At 35.2% G+C, this 12,708-nt stretch overlaps 1 protein-coding gene across 2 annotated transcripts in view; it reads left to right on the top strand.

The window, feature by feature from the left end:
- LOC140160568 (tetratricopeptide repeat protein 29-like) overlaps positions 1-12,708 on the top strand; it is a 30,270-nt gene extending 17,562 nt beyond the window's left edge. For both annotated transcript variants that reach the window (XM_072183812.1, XM_072183813.1), the window contains 5 exons: positions 3,003-3,088; positions 4,378-4,469; positions 7,470-7,593; positions 8,537-8,756; positions 10,116-12,708. In XM_072183812.1, coding sequence (XP_072039913.1) covers positions 3,003-3,088; positions 4,378-4,469; positions 7,470-7,593; positions 8,537-8,756; positions 10,116-10,132 — 539 coding nt within the window. In that variant the 3' untranslated portion in view covers positions 10,133-12,708. The remainder of the gene's footprint in view (positions 1-3,002; positions 3,089-4,377; positions 4,470-7,469; positions 7,594-8,536; positions 8,757-10,115) is intronic.

Here is a 12,708-nt window from a genome sequence, read left to right as displayed (position 1 = left end):
TTGACGTCGTGCTGGCTGACCGAATCAATAGGTTAATAGAAACAGTGTCATGTGTAATGTATACCAAATCCAAAATCATGTATGCAAATCAACGTAGATTTGATTCAATCCGTGTAAAGTTTTTTGTGGGTGTCCTGATCATCATACCGTTTGCTGTGTAAGATATTATGCATGCTTGAAACTGTTCAGTAGATTGTTAAGCTAAGGCAAACAAAATGCTTCAAAATGAATATGTAACTGTGCCTCTATAGTCAAATAGCACACGTCATCTACTTGCCACCTGCCATAAAATTGTCATTTACTTAATTGTTTGGGGATTTTAATGCCACAGCTAAATATAATTAAATATCTGGTGTGGTTAAGGGATAAATCAGCTATCACATACTTTTTGAATTTTGACAATTGACCATACCGTTCTTGAAATATAAGAATTTTACGAAACTCCCTCATTTTCAAGCCTTTCCACGGATTCAAATTATCAATCGATGATCTATATAGTATATTCAGAGTGCTAAGGCCATCTTGATTTAAAAATTTGTCTCAAAGCCCATTAGTGCGCATTAGTAAAATCGCCTGTTTTTTCGCGTTATTCCCGCTGGATTGAGTAAATTTCAGGTTTTTTTCCGCCGTTTTATTTTTTCCCGATCCACCACACAAAAATCTCACGTCTGACATCGTCGGACGTCAACATAGCCCAGAACGTAAATCTCAATAAAAAATTCTTCATCTTGACGACGGTGCAACCTCCCTGAGCAGCCTGAGAGATGAATGGTGGTCTATTCTTGCCACGGATATGCACAATTAAAGTAAAAAAAAAAAAAAAAAAAATTATTTAAAATGCATTCCATATTTTAAAAGTTTTTAACTTAATGGGAAAGGCTTTGAGACAAACTATTAAGATTAAAAATTAAGATGGCCTAATCACTGCGCATCATCAGCGCATGATGCATCTTTTGTAGATATTGACTCCGTGGAAAGGCTTGAAAATGAGGGAGTTACGTAAATTAAGATGGCCTAATCACTGCGCATCATCAGCGCATGATGCATCTTTTGTAGGTATTGACTCCGTGGAAAGGCTTGAAAATGAGGGAGTTACGTAAAATTCTTTTATTTCAAAAATGGAGCGGTTAATTGTCAAAATTCAAAAAGTGTGTGATAGCTGATCTATGTTCCTCAACATCATCAGTTATTTAGTTACGTTTGGTTTATGCGTTAAAAACTTAAAATACCCGAAAAAATCGGTTCCCGACGATACAGTTCTTTCAGGGACACCCTGTATTATTGGGAATTTGGGACGGGTATTTAGCTCCTAGCCCCCACACTCTGTATCCGATGATACTCATGATCATCAGCGAACTTTGACAACTCTCTCTTTTGCATCTCATTTCATAAACTTTTTAGCAACTCCACAAATTTGTTGCCTTTTCAACAATGCCCCTTTTTGGGTTAAAATGCAAACGATATTTTCAAAGATGTCCTTTTTTGACAGAAACGTGTACAATCCCTAAAACTGAGGTTTGCTTATTTCAAAATATGAGCATGATAAATATGCACAATTATTTTATTTGCTTTATAGATGAAAATGTCACTTTTTTACAATTTTGCAAATGTGCAAAATTTTTTTGTATGTTTCGCGAATCATTATGTTTCTTAAGCAGAAATCACCCCATTTTTCATGAAATTTCCGAGGAGCATGAGTATCTGTCCTGTGGATACAAGGAGTGTGGGGGCCAGTAGCTAGTAGCTATTATAAAGATAACCGGGGATTTAGCATAGAATTGTAGATTTTGTTTGCAGCTTACCATATAATTTGAAAGTGATAAAAAGAGATTTGACAATGGTTTAGTCAGGATTTAGCCCACTTTAAACAAAATTGCGTTCCAACTTTAGTAAAATTTAATAAAATTGCGTTATTTTTATTTTTCTGTTTTGTATAAAATTATAATGGGGTTTATATAGAGCTACAATGTAACTGTAAAAACACATGCTCAGAGCATACAAAGTGTATAATTTTGAAAGATATGGTAATATTAAGTTGTTTTTCTGGAGACATTTGTAAAATGATTCGATCCACTCGGACCAAAGTCAGAACCATCAGTACCATTTTTGACTAACTTCCTCAGTATTTGCACTTACTGATGTTCAAATCCCATATCCCTGGCATACTTTTTCTGTGTTAATTTTCGTATGTTTTTATTTAATATATTTTGTTCCTTATTTTCGCCCATATCACTATTTTATTACCGTTGACTTGAGTCTGGATCAGATCGTGTCATATTTAGCTCAAGGCTAGATGGCAGTGCAGTACGTGCAAGGCTTTAACTGTCAAGTACTCTATTCCTTTTATAAGAAAATCCATTCTTTAGCTTCAAGTCTCAAGTTTTAGAAAAGGTGAGAACTTTCCAAAGTGAAGGATTTTCAGTTCCTCGTCAACCACACTGTTTTCTAGAAATTTGTAATTCATCATGTTTGATTAATTAATAATGAAGTTTAAAATATTGACAATTATATTACAATTCATTATAATAGATCAGTAACAGTTTTAATTTGGTTATGTCAGGGTTGACTACTGGCTAATTTCTGGTTAAGGTCAAAATGTGATTGAATTTACCTGGTACCCATGATCTAATAATAATATAATCAGACTCTAATTGCCCTTACCTGGGAAATCTACAGCTCATACAGAATATCATGGTCACTCTCGACCAAGTATGCATTATTGAGCCATGTTGCAGCATATCAAAGTGATGCTGTTAAATAATTATATATGTTAGCAGTGTATCAGTGCTAATAATTTCAAATTATGCTTTGCAAGCATAGTTTTAGAATTTATTCACATTAATGTCTTTTTCACCCACCCATTAGTGCTCTTCTGCCTGAATATTTAAGTTGGGGGAGTAGTTGCAGAAAGCCTTTCATTGACGCCTATCATTGATAAAACCCTAGATCTGATGGCTGCCAATTTATTAGTTTGACTATCCTATTATTCCTTTGTTTTCTAGGTGGAGATGAGCATAAAGAAGGTGATTCAAGCTATAGATTAGGTCTAGCATATGAGCACAGTGGTGATTGTGAAACAGCATTGATGGTATGTAAGAAATGTTGTAGTTTGCTTACACTGTTATGACAATTTCATTTTAATTGTTTGTCTCAATTCTTGGTTACTCCTTCAGATAATTTCACACAAAATTAAGGTTAGGGTTAGGATTAGGCTTAGCCTAGGGTTGGGGTTGGGATTAGCTTATACAAAATAATACATTACATGAAGGATCGACCCAATTCACAATGTTAATCTCAATTCGGTTTTTATGATCTGTTTACTTGAGATAAATATACCATAAATTTAAATTTACATTTAAGAATAAGATCAAATCAATATTGCTGTCTACTGAAGATGGCGGATATCAGATTATTACTATCATGTGTGTATACTGAAGATAACTGATAACAGGTCGTATTGGTATGACCCTATATTAATAGTGTTCGCTGTAAGAATTTCAACCAGTGGTTGATTATTCTTTTTTTGAAAAGAGTTAAAACTCTTTTTTATCATTAATTTTCTTCATTTCCCCCTAAATTCTTTTGAGCAAGTTTGGATCAATTTTGAGCCATAAGCCTATACAGCTTCAGCGAGGTCTGCAGGAACAGTAGATCCTAGGCCTAATATATTTTCTCTTAAATTTTGACAATGCGTCTCAGTGTCTGAGACCTTCTGCAGGAGACTGTTGGTCTATTTTAAGGGCCTTTATCAGTTGAGCCATGAGGTGTCCATGGGGATCAGTTCATTGGGAAGAAGATTTACAAGATTGATGTTCTCATCAGTTAGAAGTAGCTACAATCCAGGAAAAAAATAGTTGGCACACTTGCACTAAACAATGGAAATGCGTGCCCTATCAAAATTGGGGAGGCGAGGGAAACATGCATGCAATATATGTGAAGTACAGACTCCCCCCTATATCTCACCCTTCCCCACTCCCCATCGTTCAATGTTGCATGAGGGTCTCACGGGTTGACAACATGGCTTGGTCCAACATTGAATTGGGGAGCGGGCACAGATATACCAAAAGACAGGCAAAGTGTGCCAACCTTTTTTTCCTGGATTGTAGGCTATCATCATTCCATTTTCGCTCAGCAAACATGTTTTTTTTTTTTTTTGTGGCCTTTGAATGAAACACCCATCCCGCCAGTATGTAAAAAATATTCACATATTGCTTTTGTGTTAGTGTTGATGACCTGTAACTATAAACGGTGTCATCCATAAACAATGGCAGCTGTCTTCAGAAACCTTTGATTTGAAAAGTTTAATTGGCATAGATTACTTGAACTCTGCATGCATTGCAAAAAACGTCATTCTTGAAAATGTTTTTCTCTTTCCAGTATCATACCAGATTTATGGATGTCTGTAAAAAGATTGGGGACCAAGAAGGAATGGGAAGTGCATGTGAAGCAATAGCAAAGTGCTATGAAAAGTAAGTGTGAAAAATATGTATGCAACATTGTACATATTAGGGGAAAATAGTTAACCTCCAGATCGTTTTGCATTGTATCAGGTAAATTTGTTTCAGTGTATGCCTGTCTAAATTTTTGACAAATTGCAGCTCTGTGTAAAATGTGATTTTGCCCAAATGCTCAAAGTGCTACAAGCTTAAACCCTTTTAACCATGTGCTCTCTGATGATGCCAAATATTGCTGAATTTCAGGCAAACTATATTGATATCCATCTCCGGGCTCCATCTATAGATGATAATCTAAGATGGTGCATTTCCCATAGTGCAGTACATAGGGCTTTTTTCCTTTCAGTGATGTAACCCGATAGAGGGAGGTGGGACAGGATCAAGATACCTTATCAAATAGCATACAGTTCGCACATGCAGCTATAGTCACCCATCATTTAACATAACTTTGTCAGTTGACCCTAAAATAGTATTAAAAAATGATGGTTGATGAACAAGTCCTTGAATAAATATTTGTGCATGTCATTCACTATTAAGAGTGTACATCTATATTCTTGAGGAATGACGTTGTTGCTTTGTTTTAGCAATCCAGTTAGCTCAATCGCTAAGGTGTTAAGACGTACTCTGGTGCATCGGTGTGTATAATAGGGATGCAAGTTCAAGCCCTGGCATAGTCCTTGCTTGTTTTCTTGAAATAATTTATTGAGCTAACTTGAAATTCGCCTGGACAAGGTGCTGACTGCTTATATTAATTGTCTTGATTACCTACAAGAACTTGGGGGATCTCTATGGTATGTATAATAGCGTATGCCCTTCTTAGCTGCGAGTCCCAGGTTGTTACTTAATGGTTTCAGGTGTGTCTTGGGCCACAATGGTCAGCGAATTCCTGTCAAATATGCTGTCAGACTTGTGCGTATGTAGCATACTATAAATCACTGCACCTTTTTAACTTCTTTGAAGTGTTACCAATTTATTGTTAGATATGTAATGCCATAAAGCAAGATGAATTTATTTTGAGATGCAGCTGAAATAAATCTGGAACATCTTTCTTATTTTATGCGCTCTCTGTAACCATGGTAACATAAAAATACTCTCATTTCAACACAATAATTATTGTAGTCAGGCTTAAAATTGATATGTTGTCCTGAATTGTCTTGAACTATTGTTTGAGCCATAAAGAGTTCATACTGCTGCCTACATGTGCATCAACTAGCAACTCCATTGATTGGCCCCTGGGATATCAATTTTTAGTGTCATGTTGCCTATCTGTGCTGAAGTAATGGATATTTTTTACCGAGACATTTTCTTGGAAAAAATATCAACCTCATTTCGCTGGAATACTTAAGATTAACTGGGTTCAGTTTCTCACTAAGAAGTGATCAATTTAAACCTGATCTAGAAATGTATTATTAACATTGTGCATAACAGAGCAGCCAATCAGAAAAGTGGTTAGAATTATATGAGATTGTGTCGAATTGCACTTGTGTACATGCAGCGCGTTACATACATACAATGTTTTCAAAAGTGTTTGTAACGAACGTGTAGAACTGATTAATTTCCCTTAGAAATGCATCAATATTTCAGCCTGTTCATTATATTATCAAATTTCTCTCTCGTAAGGTGAGCAGGATAATTTGGATATTTGGGCCAAAAGAGATTTTGATTTGGCACATCTGATTCATTTAACATTCAGATTAATGGGCATTATATTAAAGCCATAATGTGTGATTTGCTCCACAGCGACGCCCTTAAGGGCTGGGGTATGAACGTTTGGACAGTATTTATTATGGGACATTAGAGCACATCAGACATATCGAATTGCATTCTGAATACGAAGAATGTCATTGTGATATCAAATAATTTTGATTTTGTGAAATTCGCAATTTAATACACATTTTATGGCAAATCATTAAAAATTGATATTTTTGATATTTAACAGTACATGAAGTAAACTTTATAAATCTGATGATTTATACTTAAAGTGTATGTAGCTAGGTGGGATGAAAAGCCGACGATCAATTGAAAATTTTGACCTTTAGTATTGAAGATATGGATTTTTTTCCAAAAACACCCAAAAAAAATTAGGTCGTTTTGGGGAAAAAATCCATATCTTCAATATGAAAGGTCAAAATTTCAATTGACCGTCGGCTTTTCCTCCCTGCTACATACACATATAATTTACTTCGAGGACTGTTATATATCAAAAATTTGAAAAATATCAAATTTTTATAATTTGTCATAAAATTTGTATTATATTTTGATTTTCAAAAATGAAAATTATTTGATATCAAAAGACATGCTTCAGTATTCAGAATGCAATTCGATAGGTCTGAGGTGCTCTCATGTCCCACAAAAAAATACTGTCGAAACGCATAATAAACGATCATTTTAGATCCCTTAAGTTTTCTTGAATTTCTACTTTTTCTGAATCTACAAGAAATGTTTTGCACACAATCATTACATAGCCAGAGGTTTCCTATGGTATAAAAAATCTCAACTTTTTTTTAAATTTTTATTTTTTTAAATAAAAGTGGGGGGATGAGTTGTGGATCATGAAATGCAGCTTTAATTGCAATTGTTCTTCCAACTGTTATTGTTACATACTATCTTACATAAGATTCATTCACTTTTGCTGTTAAAATTATATATCTCATGGGCTTTTTTTTCATATGTTTTCGGTCTTTCAAAATTGTTGTGATTTTTTTTAGCAGAGGAGGAGGGTCCAAATTTATAGCCATCAGCAGATGTTAAAAAGAAATACAGTAATATCACATCTGAATGCATGCATGCCTGCATATATGTTTACCTTACACTTATAAATTATACAAAGATTGCTGTCTGGGACAAGTGATACTAGAAATCCAAGGTGAAGATGTTTCAAGAGACATGTTTTCAAGCAAATGTGTCCAGTGTATAAACAAAGCACAGCATTTGAAGTGTCCCATTGAGCCTTCAAATATATATTATTGAAATCATTTTTAAACTTTTGTGTACTTAATATTGTGTGTTTTCCAGGCAAGGGCAACTTGACGAGGCAGTACGTTACCTGGAGATGTTTGTGGATTTGGCGGGTGGAAGCAAACAAGAGAAGGCACAGGGCAGGGCGTCTACTTGTTTAGGAGCAATCTTCAACTCATTGGTACACTTTTTAATATTTATAGCTGTGTGTGACAAGCCCGCACAAAATGGTACAAGAAGGAGGCGTAAATAATCTTGGTACACATTGTGCCAAGCTGTGACTATCGGGCTATTCCAGTTGAAATCCATTACATGTATCATGTATACACCCCATAAGGAAGACATTTCATTGATCTTCCTCACAGTGATTGTGAATTTCACATGGGGTTATCTGAAGGGGTGAGTGTATGTGAAATCTACACCCCCTGTGTGGGAGATTAAGGTTATGTGTTCCATATGGTGTGTATGGATGTCAACTGGAATAGCCCAATAGTCCTAGCTTGGCATAGTGTGTAACAATATAATTACGCCTTCTTCAAGTTCTTGCACCATTTTGGCAGGTGCTCGCTTCGGAACTTAATGGATGTGTTGTCAACACTTATCAAAATATCATTTCGAGAACTCTCACAATAACAGGAATACCAGATGCATCCAACTATCTTTGTTATTCATTACATTGTTTCTGATTGCCTTGTTGTATTAATAGTATTAAAAGACAGTATAAGAAAAGGTTATTGGAAAAAGTTAATTCCAGTTGACTTTGTAACAAGGCCATGAGTAAAACACATTTGTCTTTAAATTGAGAGTTCAAAACTTTTGTACCTGCACTGTCTTTCACTGAAGTCCAATTATATTGAAACCGTATAATAGGCTATTCCAGTTTAAATCCATACACCTCCTACCAGCCAATACACTACGTTTTCACAACATTTGCAGTGACATATTTTAACATACCTGGACATGAATTTAAGTCTTTTTGAAACATTCGGTAATGATGTGGTATTTACATCTTAAACATGTATGAAGTTAACGTTCTGTAATTCATATGTTTGTTACAACGTTTGACCAACTTTCACAATTTTTTTCCTTGAATTTATTCAATTTTTGATATTTCTCATTTTCAGGGGCAATATGAAAAAGCATCCCACCATTTTGGGAAAGCCTACAATATTGCAAGGAGTATGGGTGATTCAGCATCATTGGAAGAGTCCAGAGTTCAGTTTGGTATAGCCAGTGCACACAAAGCCCTCAGTAACTTTGTTTCCCTTTTAGAGAATCCTAGCACAAAAGAAACTTCAAATCTGGTGGATTGGAAAGACCTCAGGAAACCTTTAACAGATGAAGGTAACAATCATATTTGTTTTTATTATTGCTTTTTTGTTTGTTTTGTGTTTCATGCCACTTTTTAAGTAGAAGAATCTTAGGTTATTCCAGATTATTTCCTCACAAGTTGGAAGAGTTACACTGCTCAATTGTGCTGTTCCAGTTGAGATCCATGTGTACATCACCCCCTATGAAAGAGATGATCTTTATTATCTCCCACACAGGGGGTGCAAATTTAAAGTGTGACCCAATTTGAAATTTGCACCCCCTGATCAGGCACACATCAAAAGCCAGTTTGTAGCTAGAGTAATGACACAACTCAATTCTAGTGCGGGTTTATTTAGTAGCATTTGGGGCAGAGACCATAATTCTTTAAGTTGCTTCAGCCATTTTGCCTTCATTTAGGTGACTTTCTTTAACAACAAATTTCAGTTCCAATTCCAGGGATGTGACAGATCAGACAAATTCAAGCAGTAATTTTTTTGCTCCTAAGCTCCTGTTACCAAATTTATTCTTTAATTCTTTTTAAAATCCCAGTTAACCCCTGCAAAAGGAGTACGAAATTCAGGAGGTGCAGCATTTTCATAAAATGTTTGAAATGTTCTCTATAGACTATTACTTCTAGGAATTATTTGATGGAGAAAAGGTTCAGTGTGGTCTGATACATAAATTCTTTATTCATCAAGAAAATTGACCCCAAAATATCCCCAATTATTCCATCATGATCAGTAAAAGAAAAGATACAGAGACCTTTCACTTCATAAGAAAATGAAAAAGTGAACTCTCCTTTCACATGTTAGATGGAATAACTTACTCAGTATATTGAAGTAGGGGTTATACCATCTTACACAGACAGGAAAATACCAAGGAAGACATCTTATCCTTCCCAGAATTCTTTGTAACATGTTACGCCACCTCATGTAATCAAATGACAATCCTATTATTTTCTTTTCGCATGGCTCCCTGTAAAACATGGCTTTTTCATTTTGAAAATAGACTAGCTAAATGGGTTGTTAGCACCATAATTTGAAAGATTAGGATGTGCTTTGTTCATTGAGGTCCTTCTTGTTACTATCATGTTGAACTCTAATAGCCTACAAGCACAGGAAACATACAAATCATCGTTGGGCGGGAAACACCTCCTGTGTCATGGCCCCTGAACATGTTTAAAGCAAAACCTCATGTAACCTGTTGGCAATTTTGTTTTAAACATGTTCAGGGGCCAAAAGCACATAGGAGGTTTTCCTGCCCAACGACAAAATGTATTGTCAGAAGTGTGATATATCTTCTCTGGTAAAATACACACAAATGTATTCAGTCCTTCTGCATAGTTTAATGTTAACTATTTTGCTGTCTCTTTCCACTCGTCTCGTATTACAGGTGGCCAAAAGGTGTAGCACTCAAGGAAATGAAATCGCATCCGTCTCTTTTATGTGCTTGTGTGTGTTTAGCAGGAAACCAAAGCAGATTGATTCCGTCCATCCAACCGACAATAAACCTTGCAGACTTTTCTAGATGAGTACCAGGTGAAATCCCTAGGTAGTTAAAGACAATTGTCAAGAATGAAAGCATCATAAATGGGCAAGTTTGCAGCAAATGCTTTGCCAAACCATAAATATGGATACAAATTCCACCTACATGTCTTGCTAAGTATAGGGGAGTTGATTTTGAATGAAAGTTAAGCTTGTGTAGTTGTTAATTATACGGTACAAGGCAGCAAAAAACTATTTGCAATTCAAATCAGCTGTTAGCCAAAGTTTGAGATGCTAAAAGGTCACTTAGCCTCTTCAAAAAAAATCCAGACTGACAGATTCTACTTGGCAAATCCATCCACCCGTAGAACATCATTTGTCATTAGTGACTGTGATTGAAATTTAATTTATACTTCTGTTCTTTTTATTACTTGTACTAACAAGTATGTTTTTGTTTGTTCAAACTGTTATGATGTGAATCAAACTTTCGCTATATGACTTCATTTATTATTAATTTGAGACCTGTTCTCACAAAATGAGCGGCAAATTGCCAGGGTAGAATTCTTTGAAATACTGACTTTTGAACACCAAGTGAGGAAGCAATTTTGGCAAGTTATATATAATCTTAAAGCTTAAATGAACCAGAGATTATAAACCTGACTGTAACTTAAAATAAAGATTTGCAACTTTCCTCTCATTTTGTGGGAACATTTCTCATTTTTGTTATCCTGAAATTGTAATATCAATTTCATTATTGCTAAAAAAACGTTTGGTGGCCTTAGCTTATTATTGCAAACAAATGGCAATATTCTAAAGTAAACATACTGAAAAAGGGGACATTTTTGCATAAGTAATATTTGCGCTCTGTTTCTATTGTTTTTAAATTCCTGATTCTAAATTTCCTTACATTGACCTATTATACACAAACGGGATCAGTGTATGCAGGCTTTGATATTTCAAAAACAAATAAATAAAACCCACTTTTATAGTATTCCCAAGTGTTTTGTTCAAGGATGTTTACTCAGATGTGGGCACATTCAGTATGTGATGTTGCAGTTCTCACCCCCACGTAATGTTTAATCTCAGGTGCTCTTTGTAATACATATTACAGTTACGTGATGTGTAGGTGTTGCATTATCGACAAGGCCATATGATACTCACCATATCCTTGATATTTAATAAGAGTAATGGCCACTTCAGTGAGAGATACTGTGTAAACATGTGTGACATAAAATCGAAGTGAAAAGGGTGCCTTTTTTGCGACCAGCTGGCATGTATCAGTGTTTCACAACGTATATGGATTAAAATCACTGATTTTCAGTTTTGTAGTTTTTTTATTATTATGCTTTATCTTGGTTGCAGGTTGATTTTCAAGAAAACATTTGTAAATTCACTCCAAAATGTTTGCCAAAAAAGTTTGCTTTTAGCGGTCCATTTTGGGTGACTCATATAAGGGATGTTATAACAGGATTAGTAATGTTAAAATATCCAAAATTGTATTTTTGGTCCAAAAAGTCCAAAGTGCCTCTTATCTGGCTGTAATGGGACATACTATTGGCCTGATGAATGAGTGAAAAACCCAGATAAGTGAATTATGTTCTGCATTGAATGTTCCTAGTTACGAAAATAGGGACAACAAAAGATTTATATTCAATGTGGGGTAATAACACCGAAAGATGGTATTGAGTACGCTAGTATTCAAAATGTGATATATCCAGAGGATGCTTGGTAAAATTAATATTGTTATAATAGTTACTGACCTGTGGCCTACTTAATAGAGAGGGGCTCTAGTAGGAAGAACATTTTAATTAAAATCCCATGTCTATTCAGAAAAACAAGAATATAAAATGACACTTTTTTGATACAGTCCAACCTCTTTAATATCCTGCGATGATGATTCCAAACACTGGCCGGATATGTGAATTATGTGTAATTCTGCATCAAATGACCACAATTTTCAGAGCATGAATGAAATTAAGATGATAAAAACAAGTTTTCCTGTGAGGATGTGAGGATCACATAGCCGGATAACAGAGAGACCCATACAAAAGAGGTTTGAATAAAGGAGGTTGCACTGTATTGACAAAAAGTAGCAAAAGTCATCCTATGCACATGTATTTATGTTTTGCATTCATTAACCCAATACCTTGATCATCAAATAGTATTAAAAGTGTATATTTTGCTCAAATTGCGGGGTCACTGTAAAACTTGTAAAAAGTTCAAATATTTTACATTATACAGTGGTATCAACGCCAATATATTGTTCAAAATGCTGTGTATTGAACTAGATCATTATTGAGCTTTCTTGAGATGTGTAGTAGTTTGAACATTGTGATCAATCCAAATGCCCATCTTCTATGCCACCATTGGTGAGACATCACAAGAATCTTGTGATGTCTCACCAATGGTGGCAGTGTTTCATTATTGTGATCAGTGTATAAGTGTGTTACAACGGAAGTGAGGTTTCATTTTTGCGCATGGAAACACTCACTAATCTGGTG

This window comes from Amphiura filiformis, chromosome 9, assembly GCF_039555335.1.
Source record: "Amphiura filiformis chromosome 9, Afil_fr2py, whole genome shotgun sequence".
NCBI lineage: Eukaryota > Metazoa > Echinodermata > Ophiuroidea > Amphilepidida > Amphiuridae > Amphiura > Amphiura filiformis.
Note: the sequence above shows the minus strand (reverse complement) of the source record. Positions and strands in the feature narration are given on the sequence as shown.